Source organism: Esox lucius, chromosome 16 (assembly GCF_011004845.1).
Source record: "Esox lucius isolate fEsoLuc1 chromosome 16, fEsoLuc1.pri, whole genome shotgun sequence".
NCBI classification, from domain to species: domain Eukaryota; kingdom Metazoa; phylum Chordata; class Actinopteri; order Esociformes; family Esocidae; genus Esox; species Esox lucius.
This window is the reverse complement of record NC_047584.1, coordinates 21,496,600-21,520,602: the sequence shown is the minus strand read 5'-3', so window position 1 is coordinate 21,520,602 and position 24,003 is coordinate 21,496,600. Positions and strand designations below refer to the sequence as shown.

The 24,003-nt window shown below is 42.0% G+C and overlaps 1 protein-coding gene across 1 annotated transcript in view; it reads right to left on the bottom strand.

Moving 5' to 3' along the window:
* LOC105016195 (receptor tyrosine-protein kinase erbB-4) overlaps positions 1-24,003 on the bottom strand; it is a 344,454-nt gene that overhangs the window by 30,003 nt on the left and 290,448 nt on the right. The window contains exons 17-20 of the mRNA XM_013137977.3: positions 19,430-19,562; positions 15,800-15,922; positions 14,622-14,720; positions 11,201-11,386 (exon numbers count right to left, since the gene is read on the bottom strand). Of these exons, the coding sequence (XP_012993431.1) occupies positions 11,201-11,386; positions 14,622-14,720; positions 15,800-15,922; positions 19,430-19,562 (541 nt within the window). The remainder of the gene's footprint in view (positions 1-11,200; positions 11,387-14,621; positions 14,721-15,799; positions 15,923-19,429; positions 19,563-24,003) is intronic.

The window sequence follows — 24,003 nt, the reverse complement described above, 5'->3', positions numbered from 1 at the left end:
TTTTCTTTAAGACTGTGGTCCCAGCTCTCTTCTGGTCATTGACCAGGTCCTGCTGTGTAGTTCTGGGCTGATCCCTCACCTTCCTCATGATCATTGATGCCCCACGAGGTGAGATCTTGCATGGAGCCCCAGACCGAGGGAGATTGACCGTCATCTTGAACTTCTTCCATTTTCTAATAATTGCACCAACAGTAGTTGCCTTCTCACCAAGCTGCTTGCCTATTGTCCTGTAGCCCATCCCAGCCTTGTGCAGGTCTACAATTTTATCCCTGATGTCCTTACACAGCTCTCTGGTCTTGGCCATTGTGGAGAGGTTGGAGTCTGTTTGATTGAGTGTGTGGACAGGTGTATTTTTTACAGGCAACTAGTTCAAACAGGTGCAGTTAATACAGGTAATGAGTGGAGAACAGGAGGGCTTCTTAAAACGAACAGGTCTGTGAGAGCCGGAATTCTTACTGGTTGGTAGGTGATCAAATACTTATGCTAATTAATTATTTAAAAATCATACAATGTGATTTTCTGGATTTTTGTTTTAGTTTCAGTCTCTCACAGTTAAAGTGTACCTATGATAAAAATTACAGACCTCTACATGCTTTATAAGTAGGAAAACCTGCAACATCGGCAGTGTATCAAATATTTGTTCTCCCCACTGTATGTGTGTGTATATATTTGTTTGTGTGCTTCCAATCAATATTGCAGGGTACTCTCTAAGCGTAACACGGCATGTGTGTGTGTGTATGCTTGAGTGCAGCCCGGGCAGACAGAGACTGAGGTGGCAGTTGACTGAGGGGGTTAGGATCGTGTCTCCGTGCTCCAGAACAAGCTCAACAAAGGGCATATTGTAAAAGAAGGAATCTGTGTGTGCCAAGATAACGTCCGGACAAAGGTAATGTGAAGAAGGGATATGGAATGAGACTCTATGGCACACTACTGGCCGCCCGCTATCTGTCTATCATTGAGTGTACGTGTGTCCTACAGGTGTCTGGCCTGGTGGGTCATCCATTATGGTAGTAAGAGGCTGATACAACAACACCGAGTCATTCTCTGCATTGAAGGGCACCTTGGACACTCATGACGCGTCCTCACACATACATATTCAAATAGGACATACGTATTTAAATAAGAGAGAAACAGGAGGTACATATTTAAATAATAGAGATATTGGAGATACACACGGTATTTAAATGAGGCATACTTGTCTTACCACGAGATACGTTAGAATGAGGCATGTTTTTCCTCGGAAAGGAACCATGGCTGACACAACCTATTGTCCATACCTAAGGCTAAGAGCCAATCAGTGGACAAACACAGCCAATTCCCTCCGTGCTGCAGTCTCGCTTAAACATGACAGAGAAAAAGAGACGGAAGGGGGAAAAAAATCGAACCGATTACACAAACAAACCAACCCAGCAGACAGCGCACATCCACATTTGACATTCATGCCCATGAGTAGTTGTTCCCCTCCCAGCCGTGGGCCCTTACCAGATGGCTGAGTGGTGTAAATATGGCCAACTTGACCCAATGAAACAGATCAACAATCAGCCTGGCCCATTACTGTTCACGGTTAATTGCACTGCTGTCCCATACGGAGAGAGCCTTGACCGTGTTAAACTCATAACCCCTTACACACCACTCACAGTGTAAAACGCTGATTGCTTTTCCTCACAATCACCCCGCAACATGGTTTATATTTCCCATCACATTAACTCTGGGACTGGCAATTCCATGTCACTTTGTTTGTGGTTTAGGCTTTCATAAATGGGTTGAAAGTCTGGTTTAGGGCCTGCTGGTCTGTGGCTCTGCATTCCTGATCCTCTACTGTATGATAATGACCCAGCCTTAATTGAGTTTCAGAAGAGAATAACCAACCTGATCGTCTGACAATCCTTCATAACAGTGGACAGAGGCAGATAATTAGTGAATGTTTATCCTTTTTATGATATGTAATATTTCTCCTGAAAAATAATTCAGAAATGTTTTTCCCCTATTCTTGTCAGCATGAACATATTATATATATGCTGTATATGGTACTGTACTTCTAAGAGGGAGGGGTTGGCCATGGTATATCCATGTGTCTCAAGTGATGCATTATGTCAACAGGTACATTGTCTAACACAGGCTGAGATAACATCAACCAAAAACATTACTGTAAATAAGGTAAAGCAGTCTTTAACGACAAAGTCTTAGTCAAGCCATTTCATCTCTAGTTAAAGTGTTATGTGCACCAAAGTACAAAATCAGTATTAAGTTTTACATTGGTATGAATAGCCATTTACTTCATACGGGTTGCTGCCAGTTGAGAAACTTGGGGAATATAATCTAAAACATTGTATCAAACTGAATAATGAAGAAACTTCACAGCACTCATTTACTTGTTGCGTGCAACATATAATCTAGCTCTAATGCAAGAAAATCTAAGATGTATTTATGAATTTCTAAATGAATCACACAGCCCTGTGGCTACGGTTTGATCACAGTGGACGACATGCATTTGAAATTAGTGACTAGCATTCAGAATCATTTTGGCCCCACGACAGTTATGGACACACTGTGACAACTAGAGCCCCGAAGTGACAGTTACAACATCCACTCCATGCAGACTAGGCACATCTTATAAAACAGATCTACAGTACCAGGTCAATAGAAAAAAAATACTTAATAAACAGCAACACAAAAAATAAACCATTCCATTCCGGTTTTAACAAACCAGTAAGCCCCAATCATGACATAAAAAACAATTTCCAAATCGAAATGTGCTTCCCATTGCAAACAAACTATAAAGTTCAACACACAAGTTTGAACAAAACACTGTCAGCCTCACATCGTCACTATTATTTTCAAACAGCTAACAGAAAGCAAGCAGCAAAAGAAGACCTGTGACACTTACCAAATGATGATAATTTGAAACACTATCTCTTGTTTTGTAGTTCCTTTTCTAAAAGGCAGATATTAACAAATTAGCCAACACGACTGTTGAAAACTCATGCTAGAGCAACATTGAAAGTTGGTCAACTCCAAATGTGTGCGTAAATAAGGCAAATGCAAGCTATTCACCCCCGAGTTAGAGACATATTTCCCGTCCCCCACTGATTGCAAGTCAAATTTTAATTGGTTTAGTCTACTGTCATTTTTAGTGTGACCATGTGCCTTCTGTCCAAAAGTAATTAAATAATACAACATTACAACACAAAAAAAATATTTGTATCAATCCTTATGCCTTTTTTGACAGGTACCCACTGGTTGCTGCTAATCAGTGCTGGTGACACATAAAATACAATATTTTCCACCTAAGCTAGCTATTTAAGGTTAAGTTACAGTACTGTAATAGCTAGGTAGTCTACAATAGTAGCTAGCTTAGTTTAGCAGCTAGTTTTGTCATTATGTGCTAATGACAATTTACTTAAATAGCTACAGTTAATGTAACAAGCCAGTGTACTGTGAAGCGTTTTTGTTTAATTTTGGGTCTATACTCAAATCATTTGGATTTGAAATCAAGCGATTTACATGAGTTAAAGTATATATTCTCAATTTTAATTTGAGTGTATTTTTGATTATACTGGTTTCAACATTCTGATATGACAATACTTTTTACACAGTCCCCCATTTCAGGGAACAAATAAAACTGTCTAGGATAAGGAGAATAAAATGAGAAGAGGAACCGGAGGAGAAAAGGAAATGAAGGAGAAGACAGAGGAGGGGAAGTAGAGAAAGAGATTGAGGAAGAAGAGAATTGGGAGATGGTTTGGGAGGAGAAAGAAGAGGAAAAGGTATATGCAAAGACACAAAAACTGCATTCATGAGTGCACACACACTCACAAAAAAACTACACAGACACACACACACACACACACACATCCACCTACACGCGCACACACGCACACACACACAGTCACAGTCTGTTTATGTGGCTGGCTGCATAACACTCAGGAGAGTAGCGCGATAGAGATACAGGCAGAGAGTGATGCAGAGAGAGATGGGGAGAGAGAGAAACAGAAGGGCAGTAAATAGAGACAGAGAGATAAACAAGAACAGCACACTGACAGGTGTTAAGGTTCTGTCTGTAGAGGGAGGAAGGGAGTGAGAGAAACAGCAAAAAGAGAAAAAGAGTGGTGACAGATATGAACCCAGGCAGCAGAGAAAACACCATCAGGAATAGAAGAAAGGGAAAGATCCAAAGAGAAAAATAGATTTTGGAGTATCTCATTTCTACCAGTCTGTAACAGCAGACAGACAGCCCGGAAACAAACTAGCCATTGAAACCAACCCTGGTCCTTGTAAACTACCTACCAAATTCCTTTTCTATTTTTTTTTCTTTCAGTGTGGAGTCAGCGACTAATCCATGAAATACGATAACCTAAAATTATTCCTCAGCTTCTTTGGATCACAATGTTTCTTGTAATATGCACCTTTATTAAAGGGGCACTGCGCAGAATCTGGCTTTGAACATCTACAAGACAAGAATCAAACAATAAAACAACTTGTTTCCTCATCCTCTACCCTTCACAAGACTGGAATAGTATTAGCAAGTTGAGGGACGGGTTATGTAATGCAAATGTTTAAATATGAGTATGAGGAGACAATTTGTCAATGCAAACTGATAGACGGACTGGCGAGAATGTTTAAATGGAGAATATCTCAGACAATATAAAAATGTTTTAGTAAAATAAACTAAAATGAATTAACCTCAAACATTAACCGCAAATATGTTTTGGTAATTTATGCTTTTATTTATAGTAATACAGTAAAAATGATATATACAGTAACTCACAAAAGTGAGTACACCCCTCACATTTTTGCAAATATTTGATTATATCTTTTCATGTGACAACACTGAAGAAATGACACTTTGCTACAACGTAAAGTAGTGAGTTTACAGCTTGTATAACAGTGTTAATCTGTTTTCCCCTCAAAATAACTCAACACACAGCCATTAATGTCTAAACAGCTGGCAAAAAAAGTGAGTACACCCCTAAGTTTCATGTTCAAATTCACATGAAAAGATATAATCAAATACTTGTAAAAATGTGAGGGGTGTACTCACTTTTGTGAGATACTGTATGGCCCCTTTTTTTTGCAGGATTTCATCTAAACTTTTCCAATTTGGATTTTCTATGTGCTGTGATGTATGTTATTAACAGCATACATCACCGCAGCATCAACTATAAAAGTCATGCTGCACATGCAACGCCTGATTCCCTGGTACCAGCTCCAAATTAATCTCAGGCAAATCCCCACTCTACCTCAACACGCTCTTCAACACCTTTCCATCCAATAGAAATCCACGCTCTGGTATATACCTCACATTTGTCACTCCTAAAGACAACATTTCCTTTAGTGGTCATTCTAGAAAATTCTCAGTTGGCAATGACTAGAACACACAGTAAAAGACTCAAACTTGACACTTGACACTGTCATGGATTTTCATATTTTAGCATTTTTATTTACAGGCACAACCTGGAAGCATTTAACTGTCTTGCTCAGGGAGGGAACGACATGGCTTTCACTTTGTCCAGCCAGGGATTAGAACCAGCGACCATTTGGCCCAAAGCTCTAGACCACGACAGCCCTGCTGTGCCTGTCGCCACTGCCATTACTCATTAATACAAAACAGATTATTTGATTTCTACACCAGCAAAGTAGCTTTTCTACCTGTATTTAAGTATAGCTTTTTACAGTGTATTTGGTCTTCCTTCTGCCTGTGGTATAAATATAACTGATATTATAAACAAAAACAAACATCTTTCCCAACACTGTTTATAATTTAATAAATATTTTCAGCTTTTTTATAATGGAAATCTCAAAAATTGCTCCTCTATTTATATTTCTGTGTGACTAAGTGTTATCTTGCCATCTTTATGCCTTTTGCCAGGTTGTCAAAATAAATGAGAATATTTTTTCTAAATGGGACGCACTGCAGAAATATTAAGTATATTTAAAGATCTTTTACATAATTCCATAATATCACTTACCTCTGTGAGAAAAGTGATATTATGGAATTATGCAAAAGATCTTTATGGTGCATGCCAACATCTATTGTGCTGGAACTCTGTGAATTATTAGCTCTGTGAATTATTATTAGTATTTTAAGAAAATGCAGGATGCAAACATGGCTGACATGGGCCATTAAAAGTAAAAGGCAAGTTCGCACCAAGAACAAGCCAAGATCAATTGTTGTAGGTTTAATATCTAGGTCTCCAAGGTTGTGTAAACTAATTGTTCAAATAAGGTATGTAATTGGGTTTGTGAGAAACCAATTGATGGTGCCATCTGAAGATGAAAGGAATTGATGCGCTTGGCATAGCATCCATCTCACCTCATTTGTTGGAAATTACACTGTCGCTGTTTTAACGCTGTGATGTAATTATATGACAAGCTCCTTTTATCTCTTCAGAGGATTCAGGTATGTGGGTGCATGTTTGTGTGTGCGAGAGAGATAGAGAGAGAAGACACAGACAAGAAGAGTGAAGGAAAGACAGATAGAAAGAAACATGAAAGAAAGACCAAAAAGAAAGAGACCGGGAGAAAGGGAGATCAGCGTTAAGAGAGAGCAAAGTGAGAATGATGTGCAGAGAGATGTGTGTGTGTTGCGGTCTGTGTCATTTGTCAGCCCTGTCTGCAGGTAACGTTGTCTCATCCATTATGACCTGCCTCCAGTCATCCATCGCCCAACAGTTGCTCCCCTTCACCCACCCATCCCTCTCCTTGACTTAACTTCTGCACTCTGCACTATGGCTGTGTGTGTCTAATGAATGGGTGTGTGTGTGTGTGTGTGTGCGCCTACAGTACTGTTAGGTGTTTGTAAATCTGTATATCCTGCAGTCTGTTTGCACTTAGCGTTTACTACCACCTGCTGTCTCAAGGTCAGTGACAAAAGGCCTTCCTTTGTATTATACAGTATCCAAAATCTAAAAGCAATTGCCTCCGTAAGCAGAGCTCCTCTATACACACTGAGTTAGACCCGCGCTCCCATTGGAAGACAGTCAAGGAAGAGAAGGGGATAACAGAGGGGGAAAAAGTAAATGAAATGATGGAAGGACAGACAGAGGCACCCTGGGGTCTGGTTGTTGAGGCGGAGAGAGCGCTGTTTGTTCACCATGGGAAAGAGACAGAGACAAAGAGACCGCGAGAGAGAAAGAGGGAAAGAGAGAGATAACTGTTTACTCAGCTTGGGTAGAGAGGTTTGTACAGGGAAATAAACAGAATGTCATTGAACGGTAAAGTGAGCTTCCATACAACTGGTGTAGAGGGGGTTAGAGAAGAGAACGATTCCATTTCTGTAACACGGCAGCTAAACCAAATAAATGCCAGAATTGGCAGTGACACATTGGATTGGGAATGGTGGTGTGGGTGGCAGGAGGAGTGATACTGTGATATTGCTGTACATGTTAGTGTGAACAGAATCATAGCAGTTGTGGGTAATAGTGATCTTATGGAAAGTCTGTCGGAACAAGACTCATTCTCAGCTGTCCCTAGCATCCCAAGGGCATGGACTGAATATAGGAACGTGGTGTGACAGAGATCTATCCCAGCAAGCGGCAGACATCCTGAGGACTTCAGAGGACCATGGCTCAATCTCCTAATGTTCCACGGACGTCCCATGGAACATTAAAAACACCAGAAATAAGCCTCAACAACAGGAGACGGCATCAAGCGCCTTGCATTTCGTTTGCTGTCCCTCTTCGGTTGAAACGTTGAAATTCAGATATCTACTTTTTGATGCCTCGTCCACTCGACTGAGTTTCTGTTACCAGCAGAATTATGTTACATACATATATACATTATATACAAACCTATTAAATAACAGGCATAGAATTAAATATAATACTGCTCATTCTGTAGCATTACTGGACACATTCAATGTTTACTTCCACATAATATAAGCGCATTGAAGCTGACGTTCATTAGCATTAGCATATGCATAGAGAATTACTGCTGTTGTAAACAGTAGCTTTGTTGCACAACTGGTTGCACATATCCTAATATTATTAACTTAAAATATTTCAGAACTCATCCTTTTTACAAGTTTGTCTAACACAATTGGTACACAATGCATCAGCTTCTGAATGCTGACCGATAGACCACAATACTTAATCCTTGTTTTTTTTTGTTGCTATTCTTATATACTTTAATTTTCCACAACATGGGCTGATAAATTGTATTTGTATTTAACCAGGTCCTGCTTGTTTGGGAAAGGATCGGAAACAGGGAATCAGTTGCACCAGATTGGATGTGCCATTATTGCCAGGTGCCACAAGGTGAATTATCGCTAGTCATTGTAGGTCTCTGGCCTGATCTAGGTCAGCTCAGCTAACCAACTGTTTTCAATGCGAGCAGACTGCCTGACTCTGAGTGATGCTAACCTGCTGAGATTGGGAGAGAAATGAGAAATGGCCGGGATACAGATATGGTGTGTGATATGGAGATTTAAACAGATGGAAAACAGAGTAGGAAAAGTTACAGAGAAATGGAGTTAAGGCAGTACCACACACACAAACACACACACTATGAGAACAATAGTTGGAGTTGGAAACTAAAGGTCAGAGAGAGATACAAAAGGTCAAAGTCGGAGAGTTAAAGGTCAGAAAGGTATACAAAAGGTCAGAGAAGGATAAAGCTCCAGACAGAGATAGGTAGAAGAGAACAGGCAAATATAGAGAGGCACAGTGCAGCGCTGTCTCTGAGGGAATCTCCTCTGATTAATCTGCTCATTACAATGGATCCTGTGGCTGATTATTCCATTAATAATCCATTGTGTAATGATGTACAGAGAGACTGAGAGATATGGACGGGGAGTGCATGCGAGAGAGGGAGAGAGAGCGTGAGCAGGAGAGGGACAGGTCAGGTGTCCCAGCGCCGCTCCTACACACAGACAAACCTGTTTCCCACAGGAGCCGGGGGGACTGGAGTCACCAAACTGCCCTGTGTGGGAGCAGAGAGGACGCACACGTACCTGTACCCCAAACTGCCCTGTGTGGGAGCAGAGAGGAATCACACGTACCTGTACCCCAAACTGCCCTGTGTGGGAGCAGAGAGGACGCACACGTACCTGTACCCCAAACTGCCCTGTGTGGGAGCAGAGAGGACGCACACGTACCTGTACCCCAAACTGCCCTGTGTGGGAGCAGAGAGGACGCACACGTACCTGTACCCCAAACTGCCCTGTGTGGGAGCAGAGAGGACGCACACGTACCTGTACCCCAAACTGCCCTGTGTGGGAGCAGAGAGGAAGCACACGTACCTGTACCCCAAACTGCCCTGTGTGGGAGCAGAGAGGAAGCACACGTACCTGTACCCCAAACTGCCCTGTGTGGGAGCAGAGAGGAAGCACACGTACCTGTACCCCAAACTGCCCTCTTAGGGAGGAGAGAGGGAACACATGTACCTGTACCCCAAATTTCCCTTTGTGGGAGCAGTGAAGGAGCACACGTACCTGTACCCCAAACTGCCCTTTTTATTGTTTATTTAACCAATCTGCAAGGCCAGATGTCTGTTATTTCCTGAATCACTGAAGTGATCATTAGCTCAGTTGGTCAAGTGGTCGGCTTAGTCAAAACAGGGTTTCCTGTGCAATGTTATCTTTGCTAGGTAATTACAGTGTAAACAAGGTAATATACCGTGCTTGTGGCATTTCTGTAAAATATATAGCTTCCTTACAGCTATTTAAGCCATTACTGATCTTCAAATTCAACACTATTGTTGTTTGCTCCTTGGGGTTTAAGGCCGGGTGTCTCTGTAAAAGCACTTTGTGCTTTTACAAAAAAAGGGCTTTATAAATACATTTGATTGATTGATTGATTGATATATGCCTGTTAAAGGGAAAATAAATATACATGCGATATTAAACATTTTTATAATTGTTGCACCATGCAATTGAGGATGCATGTTTAGAAAGGAGATGCAGGATCATCTGATTAAAAATGTTGTGTTTTGGAAATGTCTACAGGAATAAAAATGTTTGTGTTTAATTGAAGAAGTTTTAAAAACGTTATTACAGTATAAAGGTTTTACCTCTATCTTTTCCGCAGGGCTTCATCTATGAGAGAGAGACACATTTGTCTTTATAATATTACATCTAAAAAACCTGCGTGGGCCTGTGTTTGTGTGTCTGTTTGTGGATCAGTTTGTGTGTCTGTTTGTGTGTCTGTGGGTCAGTTTGTGTGTCTGTTTGTGGGTCAGTTTGCGTGTCTGTTTGTGTGTCTGTTTGTTTGTCTGTTTGTGTGTAGGTGCGTGTCAGCAAAATGATTCTGCACAGACAACAGTCTTGTACTTGGGCCCAAAGTGATGCTAGCTGTTACATGATTTACTGGTCTTTACATTCACAGGAATCACTTTGAGTTAGCTGCCTTCAGAACTCAAAGAAATCAGAGGTCCCATGTAAATGTACAAAGACATCCTCACCCGTCCATTTCACTCATGGATGGGAGGGATGCTCTCCAGTAATTCACTTGGCTTACATTATCTTGTAAATATTTTAAAGGGGATAGGGGGAAGCGTTTACTCAAAGAGTGCGCTGTAAAGCCAGAGACACAGGCTGTGGCTTAAATTGGCACTCGTCTCCTTTAACAGTGCACTACAGTTAACAGGGCGCCATTTGGAATGCACCCAGCTAGTGTACGGGGGGGGGGGGGGGGGGGGGGTCAGCCTCCACTATGCTGCAGGATCGATGAGACTTCCGTAGATAAGGTCTGAAAATAATGTGAGAATATGGATTGTATGGAGTGTATTGGTGTGAGAAAGAAACATAGAGAACACCGAGTTAATATGGAAGAGCAAAATATAGATGTGCCATTAACAAAAGAAAGAGAGACTGTCCATAGCTTGTGTACACTAAGCAGCGAGACCAAGACAGGGAGATCACATGACCTATCTATATTTCAGCAGGCATCACCTCACATTCCGATCCACTGCAGGAGTGTCTCTGAGCTGCTACCTTTCCACACGAAAAACAATGACACACACTTACGTCTGACTAGGCACCCGGACAGGTGATGGATGCACCTTACAGTTTGTGAAACGGCCGGACTTCATTATGACAGTCAAAGGATCGTCCAAATAACATGTTCGACACTCTGATCCGTTTTTCTAACTTCACAACTGCAGTTGGCAAAGCAGGGCGTCCGGACTGAACGAGGCCGTGGACAGGTTACGGCCGAGGCCACGCTAAAATTGACAAGATTTTTCTTTCTAGGGCGAGTCTCACCTTGGCGATCTGGACACACCAGTTGAGCAGCAGCTGGGAGCCGATGTTGTCCTTGTGCTCGTGGACGTAGTCGAGCAGGCAGCCGTGGGGCATGAGCTGGGTGACCAGCTGGATGGCGGGGCTCAGACAGACCCCCAGGAGACGCACCAGGTGGGGGTGTTCCACGCTGGCCATGATCAGAGCCTCCTGGGGAAGACACACAGGGACTCAGACCCTCATGGAGACCATATAGTCACATACCCCGGGATCATAGCTCCACTCCGCTTCATCATACATTTGCAAGATAGACACACGCTAACATAAATGGCCTCTGCAACACACAGAAAACCTCCATGGTGTCAGAAAACATCAATGATGTTATAATGTGTGGAACAGTCTAGGGACGCTGTAGTACACTGATTCTACCCAATTCCCTTTATAGGGCAATTAGAGACATGATGGAATTTTTGAGCGCTGCTGAACAGGGCTTGATTAATCCAATCAGCTGAAGATCCAATCAGCTGAAGATCTATTAGGATCTGAGACCCTACTTCTCCAGGATCTCAAAGGCAGACGAAGCTAACAGCAGGATGGCATGTATTGAGATGAATGAGATGCAACACTTTGCTCTCATTCAGTCACACACTAAATATGCTACTGTTACAGCGTGTTAGACACCGGTCAGTTTTACACTGTTGCGGTGTGTTAGACACAGGTCAACTTTACACTTCTGCAGCGTGTTAAACACAGGTCAGCTTTACACTGTTATAGTGTGTTAGACACAGGTCAGCTTAACACTGTTACGGCATATTAGATATAGGTCAGCTTTACACTGTTACAGAGTGTTAGACACAGGTCAGCATTACACTGTTACAGAGTGTTAGACAAAGGTCAGCTTTACACTGTTACAGTGTGTTAGACACAGGTCTGCTTTACACTGTTACAGTGTGTTAGACGCTGGTCAGCTTTACACTGTTACAGAGTGTTAGACACAGGACCAAAGCAGTGGCAACATTGTCCATCCCAGATCAACGCTAATATACGTTTCTGTGTTTTTTCTGTGTGTGTGTGTATCTGTTGGGGAGTGTGTATGTTAGGTGGAGCTAGAAGGATTTTTCATTCTTAGGCTTTAAGAAGCAGGGTGCATGCATGAAGAACAAACCAGCACGCACCCACACACACACACAGATACAAGGCTGTGAAGAGGAAGTGAAGTCTTACTACATGGTGTTGTTTATGATGATTTAATGCCCCATGATGTCATTCATGTGCAGATCTATGACCACTGGGACTTAGCGTGACCGTACGCGTGGGTGAAGGACTGTATGTGTGTCTTCAATAGTCCATCTCTTGTTCATCTCCAGTAACTGTGCGTGAAGTTGGGATCACGACTTCAGGATGAGAACAAACAATTCAACAAAATAAAACAAAACCCAGGTACACCATTTCCATAAACGCTGCTTTTATATTGCAGTCATAAAGAAGGGCCCAGAGCTGTGCTTAAGCCTTCAAAAGGAATAACTCACTCTGGCGTCCTGCAAATAACACACACACACACACACACACACAGTGTCCCAGAATCCCATGGTGCTGACAGTTATCTTAATGAGTATTCATCCTCCTGCTATGCTGCTAGCTGCCGGACACAGGGCTGCTGTTCATTGGCCGAACACTGCCAGGGGCCATCTACATGTCTGTGTGTGTGTTTGTCCACGTACAATCTAAAGACACGTGCCACTGCGTTTTGATTGCTGTTTAAATGAAGAAGCGGTAGGTGCGAAATCCTCTACGACAGAGAGGGAGGGGGAGAAGATGGAGGCCGTTCCCACAAAGCCCTGCTCAGTCTCAAGCCAACCTCTCCACATGTCTGTTCGCTTCCACAATGGCATGCTCTTCCCTTTATAGTGCACTACCCTTGACAAGGGCCCACAGCCTAGTGACACACTGTACAGGGGAATTGGGCGGTATATGGAACTCAGTCTCTTCTCCCCCACCTCTCCACGTAGACCCCTCCTGCTTGGGGAAAGACATTTGAAGGTCTTTTCCTTTCCTCCCTCCTCCAGCCCAACGCTGTCCTCCAGTTGAACACAGATATCCCACCAGCACCACAGCGCTGACACTCAGTGCCAAACCTGGGTTCAGCTACTATTAGAGGTCATTTCAGATATTGTTCAATCAACCAAATAGTCCATTCTAGGCAGGGTACCTGAGTCCATTCTAGGGCACACTAGTATTGGGAGGAGGAGGAGAAGAGGTCATTAGTATAGCACTTGTCTGATGATGCATTCTGGAAAATGCCTAGCTTGCATCTGGCTACACTTGAAGACGATCACAGACCACCAGCAAAACACCCACCGTTACTGTGCACACACACACACACACACCACATGACATACATATGATCATGTATGTGTACACATCAAATCGTTATGAATACTATCAGTATCTGACCAACAAAATGACACAATATGGATCACTAGAAGGGGATTTCACCTTCATTGCATCACCAGACTAGCAGATATTTATTTTAAATTTTTTCCTTTTGAAATAAAGGAGTGCTGCATGTTTTATTACTGGATGGGGAATTGGCAGCCAAAGCCCATTGTGTTCAGTGCTGAGAGCTTGTTATGTGTGTACATAATAGCCAGTGTGTATGTGTTTGTGTGTATATGTATACCATAACATTATGACCACCTGCCTAATATTGTGTAGGTCCCCCCTTTGCCGCCAAAACAGCGGCAAATGGGGGACCTGTCAAAGTCGCTCAGATCCTTACGCTTGCCCATTTTTCCTGCTTCTAACACTTCTTTGAGGACTTTGAGGACAGAATGCCTACTATATCCCACCCACTGACAGGTGCCATGATAACGAGATTATCAGTGATATTCACATCACCTGTCAGTGGTCATAATGTTATGGCAAGGGTGGTGTGTGTGTGTGTGTACAGTTTGTGTGGATGTGGCTATCTCCTGGGCTGTGAGTGTGTGGTGGTGTAATGTACTAAGTATCAGAGGAATTGTTAATACACTCACATCAATGTACTGAGTATCAGAGGAACTGGTAATACACTCACATCCATGTACTGAGTATCAGAGGAACTGGTAATACAATCACATCCATGTACTGAGTATCAGAGGAACTGGTAATACACTCACATCCATGTACTGAATATCAGAGGAACTGGTAATACACTCACATCCATGTACTGAGTATCAGAGGAACTGGTAATACACTCACATCCATGTACTGAGTATCAGAGGAACTGGTAATACACTCACATCCACGTACTGAGTATCAGAGGAACTGGTAATACACTCACATCCATGTACTGAATATCAGAGGAACTGGTAATACACTCACATCCATGTACTGAATATCAGAGGAACTGGTAATACACTCACATCCATGTACTGAGTATCAGAGGAACTGGTAATACACTCACATCCATGAACTCCACATTGGCCTTGGGCCCTGTTGCCTCATTCAGGATCTTGATGGCCACTGGGATCTTCACCGTCTCACCCTCTGGTACCCAGATACCCTGACAACAGAGGAGAGGGGACAAAGACATGATTCATCTCTATTGTTGGACATGGTTTATCTCTACTGTTGGACATTGTTCACCTCTATTATTGGAAGGGGTTCACCTCTACTATTGGACATGTTTCACCTCTACTATTGGACATGTTTCATCTCTACTGTTGGACATGGTTCATCTCTACTGTTGGACATGGTTCATCTCTACTGTTGGACATGGTTCATCTCTACTGTTGGACATGGTTCATCTCTACTGTTGGACATGTTTCACCGCTATTGGTAGACATGGTTCATCCTTATAGTTAGACTTGGTTCATCTCTACTGTTAGACTTGGTTAATCTTTTCTGTTAGACATGGTTCATCTCTACTGTTAGACTTGGTTCATCCCTATAGTTAGACTTGGTTCATCTCTACTGTTACACATGGTTCATCCCTATAGTTAGACTTGGTTCATCTCTACTGTTAGACTTGGTTCATCTTTACTGTTAGACATGATGGGATGTCTGTCCGATCACAGCGGACCTGACACTTGTTCACATCTTATTGTACTGACGTGAGATCTCTCACTATGGTTCTCTTTTATTCCATTCCCTTAAATCCTCTATCCTTTCTCCTTCCCTCTTTCCTCCCATTCTGCCTTTCTCCTTCCCTTTTTCCTCCCATTCTGCCTTTCTCCTTCCCTTTTTCCTCCCATTCTGCCTTTCTCCTTCCCTCTTTCCTCCCATTCTCCCTTTCTCCTTCCCTCTTTCCTCCCATTCTCCCTTTCTCCTTCCCTCTTTCCTCCCATTCTCCCTTTCTCCTTCCCTCTTTCCTCCCATTCTCCCTTTCTCCTTCCCTCTTTCCTCCCATTCTCCCTTTCTCCTTCCCTCTTTCCTTCCATTCTGCCTTTCTCCTTCCCTCTTTCCTCCCATTCTGCCTTTCTCCTTCCCTCTTTCCTCCCATTCTGCCTTTCTCCTTCCCTCTTTCCTCCCATTCTCCCTTTCTGACGATCTCTCCTCTCCTCCCCCTCCCCTTGCAACCTATCAGTTGCTCTCTCCCACCTACCTTCCCACTCCTCATGTTTGTATGTGATAACCTCATACCTTGTAGACAGTGCCGAAGGCACCAGATCCCAGGATCTTCACCCTCTTGAGTTCAGTCTCTTTGAGGATGCGGAGCTGGGCCTGGTTGGGGGCTGTTCCACTAGGTGTCAAGGGCTCCACCAGCTGAATGGGCACATAATAAGTCAATAAGTCAGTCAATTAATCAGTCAATTAGTCAGTAAATCAGTCAGTAAATCAGTCAGTCAATCAGTCAGTCAATCAGTCAGTCAGTCAGTCAATCAGTCAGTCAATCAGTCAGTCAATCAGTCAGTCAATTAAGCAGTCAATTAATCAGTCAGTCAATTAATCAGTCAGTCAATTAATCAGTCAATTAATCAGTCAATCAGTCAGTCAACTAATCAGTCAGTGAATTAGTCAGTAAATTAGTCAGTTAATCAGTCAGTCAATTAGTCAGACAATCAGTCAGTCATTTAGTCAGTCAATTAATCAGTCAATTAGTCGGTCAATTAGTCAGTCAATCAGTCAATCAATCAGTCAATTAATCAGTCAATTAATCAGTCAATTAATCAGTCAGTCAATCAGTCAATTAATCAGTCAATCAGTCAGTCAATTAAGCAGTCATTCAGCCAATTAATCAACCACGTCATTGCTCAAACAGACAATTCAGGAATTATTAACTCATTGGCTGGTCAATCAATTGGCAATACCTAAGTCCCGCACTTCGTCAACCAGTCAATCAACTAATCTATCAAACAATTAAGCAACCAATGACCACAATACTCTTTAACTGCCACAGAGACCGTATGAGAAACAGAAAATGTGAGGGGGAAGCAGCAAAAGAAGACGAGTGCAGGTTCTCGTTGTTTCATTAAGTGAAAAATAATAGATGCATAAGGAGGCAGATCCAGCGGGAGAGAGAGAGCGAGAGATATACAAAAAAAGAAAGGAAAAAAGAGCGAAAGCACAAATAAAAACAACAAGACAAGCAAGGATAGGAAGGGAGAGTGAGAGCGAAAGAGATTGCTCAAGATTAAGTAGATGAGAGTGAGAAATGATAAGAGAATAAGAGGGAGAAAGTCAGGGGAGAGAAAGAGCGAGAGGGAAGTTGAAGAAAGAGAGAGAGAGAGAGAGAGAGAGAGAGAGAGAAAGGAGTAAATCAGCTCTCCTCTCAGCTGCGGCACTGTCCCCCGGCTCATCACTGCCGTCTGATTAAAAAACAATAGCTGTTCTTCATTTAAATGGAATTCTAAATCAGCTTCGCATGAGATGATGGAGGAGAGTGGGGGGAGAAATGAGAAAGGAGGGGGGATTTGAAGGAGGTGGAGGAAAAGGATAGAAGGAAAGGGAAGAGGGGAGGAGGGAAAGGGGCCATGGGTGGTGGGGGAGGAATGGGGGGGGGGGGTGTGGGGATAGGAGAGGGGCACGGACAGAGTGAATAGGAGGGAAGAAGAGAATGAATGCGAGAGGGACGGAGAGGGTGGGGAGAGGAAAGGAAAAAGGGTAAGAGGGAGAAAACGAGAGGTAAGGTGACTAGATATGGGAGCGAGGGGGGTGGGCGGGAGAGGGGGGTAGACATGGGGGAAGGAGAGGGTTGTGAAAACAGCAAAAGACAACAACTTGCCCACCATCGCTCTGTCCATTACATCAAGTGCTGAATGTGTATGAGCGAGGACACTGAGGGAGCTGTCTACCAACAACACTTCTTTTTGGTGCTGAAAACGGAGAAACCCAGACCCAAAAAAGGTCTGTGATTGGTTACATTGCCACCTATGGCCATGCGTTCTATAAAATGGATCATCACATCATGACTAGCAGGGATCCGACTCCGGAATTTTGAAATGCCTGCAGAGTATAATAAATTGTTGTGTCTTTTTGGACACGTTACCAGTTGCGTGTATCTGGGAAGATTCTGTTCAAAGCCTCTCCTTTTCTCTTCTCTCCCCTTCAATTGTTTTTCCTTTCCATTGCATTCCTATCTCTTCTCTTCCCAGTCAGTCTATTTCCTAACTTCCATCTCTCTTCTCTCCCTCCTACTCTCTCCTTTCCTGGGCCCTAGTGGCTCTATGCACAGAGCTAGTCTTCAACACACAGCTGTGAAAGACTTGGAGCAGGAACGGGTTCAACTCCATGTCAATTCAGGAAGAACACTAAAATTCCAATTCCATTTCAGTGTACTTCCTGAATTGACTAGAATTGAAACGGAATTGACCCCAACCCTGGACGCAATCCTCTCAGTTTCCAGCTTATTCTCTGGTGATAGCTAGTGATAGTGATGGATGAGCTCGGCCTGTTTGAAACATTGGTATCTACTACAGTCATTTACCCTCCAGAACTGAAAAGCCAATGATAAAAAGCTTGAAAACTACATTCAATTTTACCCAAAGTTTATAAGAATACAACAACTAAAACTGAATCTCATTTCTCTTTTATTAAGGTTTGAATTTAATTCCTGTCTGCAGTCCAATATAATCTTTGCAATATAGTTTTCTATTTTCAAATGTTTTTCTTAATTTGATATCCATGACCTTAATCGTTTTTCCAATATTTTTTTATTTTACATTCAGTTTTTATTTATTACCTTTGGTTCAGAGGGAGTTCAATGTGAGTACTGATGTTTAGTTTCTTTGTATAGCGTCTATTCTAAAAGTAGTCTACAGCCAAATAGTAATTCCAGTGATTATTGACTCTGGGTTGGAGCTCCAGCATAACAAAGGAGAAAACAGAGAAAAAGGACAGGGATGAGAAGGAGGAAGGAGAGGAAAGGAGAAAGAAAAACGGGAGACAGAGACAAAATGAGTATGATCCTCTCTGCTCAGTCTGGCTATTCCCTCAACTCCCTCTCTATTTTCATAGCCCCCGGCCCCAGCCTCCAGTGGGCCACATCACAGAACACACCCTAGACGACATAACATGCTGTGAAAGAGACCATCACACATGGACATGTGTTATTACAGCTTTTCATGAAGCAGTAGGTGAAGTCCATATCACTAAGGGTAGGATATAGGATGATCTAGTTCACTAACAACTCATTTGCTTTGATTTGAAATTTGGAACCAAAACTTCAAACAGATCATTTTAAGTTTAGATTCAATCTGTTCATTATCGGTTTGCTTCCCTATTGGCAACATGTACCCCATAAAAGTGACATAATTCTTCCATGACTATATCCTTAGTGTTTGGAATTCCATTCAACATTATATCTTAAAATATACGAAAATGTGATTGTTTCAAAAAATATAAACAAATGTATTCATCATTTGGTTTTTATTTCCTTTTAATAATTTCTATTAAAAGATTTGACGCTCAAGAAGTAAGAAATATGGTGAAACTTAGAAAAAGTCTAATTTAAACTGCAGATTTTGCAGCCTACTTTGCTCAAATGTGCCAGCTAAATTTCAGGACTCACAGGCTGATAATGTGAAGGCTTCATGCTTCTTGTTGGCCACCAAATACTTAGAAAATTAAAGCCAATTCTTAGCGTGCAAAATGAGATGCAGAGATAAATAGGGTACGGTCAAGGGCCCATTGGAAGATTTTTCCAGGTTACATGTATTAGGATGTGAGGTAGTTTGCTAACAAGGAAGCCTGAAGTTCCTTAGTTCCAATCGTATCACATTCACACCAGTTCAAATGTTTGTATGCTTTGGTGTGTGTATTCACACTCCTTACCTCTGTCTCAAGGAACCGTCGCAGGGCTCTCTTTTTCTTGATGCTCGTCCGGCGGATGGACACAGCTACGCTCAGAGCCACAATGACCACCACAAACAGGCCCCCTATAACTCCTGCTGCTATCAGGGGAGTCCTTTGGGATAGAAATGTTAGACAGGGCATTACTGGACACTCACTCTGGTTACTTCTAATATTGCAGCTGTGCTGGATGAGTTATTCTTGTCCATTAAATGAAACACATTAAATAGTTTGCCCATCCAGCAGTCCAAGCAGGCTCTTACTAAGGTAAGAGTTTGCCCCCCCCCCCCAGAGATTTGACAATATATATTAGCTTACAGCTAATATTAAAAAGCCGTTGAGTTTTTTAATGATCTATATATCTTTATATACTCAAGTGTCCCGTTACAATGTTCGGCTGTGCATTAAAATAATAAAGGATTCTGCTCCTTGTGTCACGTGATTAGCCCTCTCTATATCTCACTTTAACTGCCTACACACCTTTCCACCCATCCATCCGCTGGTTCGTCAACGGACCATGAGATGCGGTTCCTGACTGAAAATGCCATTTCTCTATCTTAATAAAAGAGCAAATTTGGCTATGTGCACACAGCAGAGCAGAGTGGCACTGCGTCTGCACACTCCAGTCGTGTTTTAAATCAGCAGGAAAGCTATTAACCATCCTGGTACATCACAGAGAAGATCAGGCCCATTAAATGTTATCACACTCAGCTCGCTTCATCTGGAATCGCATGAAACAACTCCAAATCTTTCACTCAGCCTCCCAAATAGCTCTATAGTCCCTATGTAGAGAGCAATTTTTGACCAAGGTACATCAGGAAATGGAGCCCTTTGTGGAGGGCGGGGGTCAAATCTTCATTCTCCCAGCTCAGCCTCTTCTACACAATATTGCAAGATATGACTGACTGTACTTAGGGCTTGTCTGGTGCTTTTGGGTGGAAGTGTCTCTAAGAGACATACTGTAGTGTAGGGATGTGCACCTACAGTACTAAGCATTGGGTAGTATTGTGCCAAAATGGAGAGCAGAAAGGAAATAAATTGTGACAGGTAATGAAGTAGTTTTTTCTTTTAAAGATATTTTGGAGTGTAACCTATAGTGAAATTCTGCTGGAAGGGCAGTGGGTCCGGATTTTAAACAATGCTGCAGCAGTATGTATGTGTGTGTACTGGAGGCAGTGGCTTAAGCCATTGAACTGACGAGGCCACCAACAGGCTTTTTCTTTCCTTCTATTACAAACCACCCTCTAAAACCAAAACTACCCTCTAAAACCAAAACCACCCTCTAAAACCAAAACCACCCTTTAAAACCAAAACCACCCTCTAAAACCAAAACCACCCTCTAAAACCAAAACCACCCTCTAAAACCAAAACCGCCCTCTAAAACCAAAACCACCCTCTAAAACCAAAACCACCCTCTAAAACCAAAACCACCCTCTAAAACCAAAACCACCCTCTAAAACCAAAACCTCCCTTTAAAACCAAAACCACCCTCTAAAACCAAAACCACCCTTTAAAACCAAAACCACCCTCTAAAACCAAAACCACCCTTTAAAACCAAAACCACCCTCTAAAACCAAAACCACCCTCTAAAACCAAAACCACCCTTTAAAACCAAAACCACCCTCTAAAACCAAAACTACCCTCTGCGAATCATAAGTATCATAGGTTCCGGATTTTTTCCCGGAAATAGCGAGTGATTGCAATGCAATTTCCACTTTTCACGTTACGCCCTGTACATTTACTAGAACCCCCCTCCTTACATTTACTGGATCGGGTGACCAGTGCACAAAATAATCCACAAATAAAACATTTATCATGTGGAACATTAGGTTATTTTCAAGCCAAAATGAAGAGGTTGGCATGCCATGCATATGACAGTCTATTCTCTCTTATGTGAGATATAGATATAGCCTCTGTAACAGAATGTTCATAAAACATTTTACCAACATGGCACACTAAACTACTGTTGCAGACAAATGCACTTTCAGTTTGTCTTCTGTTACATTTCTATGACGGTGCTTTTCAGAATTATTGGACCTCTTCAAAAATATGTACATGTAAGTTATCAGCTTAATCTTATACTGAAAAAGTGAGGTCAAATGATTTAAAATCTTAAGAAATACATATTTCTCTGAAAAATGAGTCATGATTATTGGAACCACAAGACAAGTTAACAGAAGTTTATATTATTATATTTTTCCAAGTTCATGACTCTTTCACTGGGGTAATAATTATGAGATGACATATTATATACACCCTGATGATCTTAGTCATCTATCAACATGGGGAAAGTCAGAGAGCACAAAAAGAAAGAGACAAAAGGTTTTTGAGCTTTGTAAATTAGACTTTCAAATAACTAAACACCTGAAAATGTCCATCTCCATTAAATAATTGAGAATTTGAAATCAACTGGAGCTGTGATAATCCGGCTTAGAAAAGGACACAAGAAATAAATAAAAAAATAGCTGGTTGAATCTTGGGGCCACCAAGTCTCCAAAACCCCACCTTCATGCCAATCAGCTATTTGGATGTTTTGCAGAACAGAAAGCCTATTCCCTCATCAAGACATTAACGTCTGCTCTTTGCTAAATGAGTTTGCTAAATGTCTAGGAACTTTACAATTTGAGCTTTTTGGTCACAAACACCAGAGATGGGTTTGGCATAAAAACAGAGTTGGTCACGCAGAAAAAACACTCCCCACTGTGAAGTATGGTGGTGGATATGTTATTGAAGGCTGTTTTGCTGTCAAAGGCTCTGCAAACCTGGTTAGTATACATGGCATAATGAACCCAGGTACCAAGAGATTTTAGACCAAAATATCTCTGCCTCTGTGAGAAAGCTATAACTGGGTCATGGTTGGCTCTTCCAGAAGGTAAATGAGCCAAAGGATTTTTCTAGATCTACACAAAAAGGTATCATTGACCTCTGAATCAAGCTTTAATGGCCATCCCTTTCACCTGACTAAAATCTAACTCAAAAAACCTAGGGTGAGCAGACAAGGAGAGTCCACAAGCAAGGACAAGTAACGCTGAAGGATCTCGAGTGATTCTGCATGAATGAATATTGTCACATCCTGGCAAGACAGATCCAACACCCTCTCCACCTCATTTGGAGCACAGACACCTGTTTATGGACTATGTCCTGACCTTTGTTCCTCATCACTGTCCCTATTTAAGTTCCTCCTTCCCTAGTGTTTGTTGTTGGACTTTGTTTGGATTTTTTTCCATCGTAACTTAATATAAAAAATGAATTGCTTATTAAAAAATGTCCCCCTCTAAACCTACTTCTAAACAACCACATGACTTGTCTCCTCCACGTCTTCCCCTAATGAACGAGACTGGTATAGTACAAGCCAGTCTATGTTGGGTTAGGGTGGGAAGGATAGTATTACAAGTCAAAGCAAGTATGAGGCGATTACAAGTCAGGGCAAACTGATAGACTGACAGGCGAGGACATTTTAATCAGAAATATGTCAGTCACATATTAATATTATTTCAAACATTAACTTAAAACATTAACTGTATATACAGCTCTGGAAAAAATAAAGAGACCACTGCACCTTTTTCTTTCTTTTCCAAAAAAGTTGGAAAGGAAGGTTTTGATTGAGGAACAGAAGTGTTAAAATTAAGAGACCACTGCAAATTGATTCCCTCACTGTTCCTCATTCAAAACTTTTCAACTTTTTTGGAAAGGAAAGGGTGCAGTGGTCTCTTAATTTTTTTCAGAGCTGTATCTACTGGTTATTTTTGCTTGTTCTTATGCTAGTAGTACAGTAAACAAAATACCTCAGATTTCTCTCATATTTTGATTGCAAGATCAATCTGACATTTGACATCTGACAACAACAATGACATTCTATCATAGTCTATTGCTCATCTCTTCATTCTGGAAGGCATTGTTTTATCAGTGGGTTTTCCCTGTCGGTCTAGAATCAACATGTCTACTAGCCTTCGGTTCACCTCTCCATACATCTCTCTCTCTCCCTCTGCAAAATAGGTTACCATTACTCTGAAGCAGCAAGGTAGTAGAAGAGCCAATAAGTCTTGGGTCAAAATGAGTGCACTACATAATAGAATTGGATGTCATTGGGATGTTGTTCTTCTTTCTAGCTCCAGCTTGGAGTAAATTAGCATTCATTACCAACTTTATCTCTCTCTCTGCCCTTAAATGGCTTAATTTAGCTCAGCTCATCAGGAGGCTTAGGCCAACTAGTCAGGTTTTCCACTATGCCTTGATTTAGGTCTGTGTTTTAGGCCAATAAAGCATCTCCTCTGTGCAGTGATGTTTTTTTCAGTGCATGGACCCAGAGGGGGCACTGTTCCATTAGGCCTTTATGCGTTCTGTTTTACTATCCCTCTGTTCTCTTCTGTTCTGTTCTTCCTGTTTGTTTCCTGTTGCCCCACCCCCCTTCTCTCATGTGCCCCATCACACCCCCCCCCCCACCCCCAACAACAAACTGTCTCTCATGGAATCGTAAATCCATTTGCTCGTAACGGTTAGTGGCATTTTGTTCTTTTTCCCCGCGAGAACAAAAGCAAAGCGCTATCAATTTATCA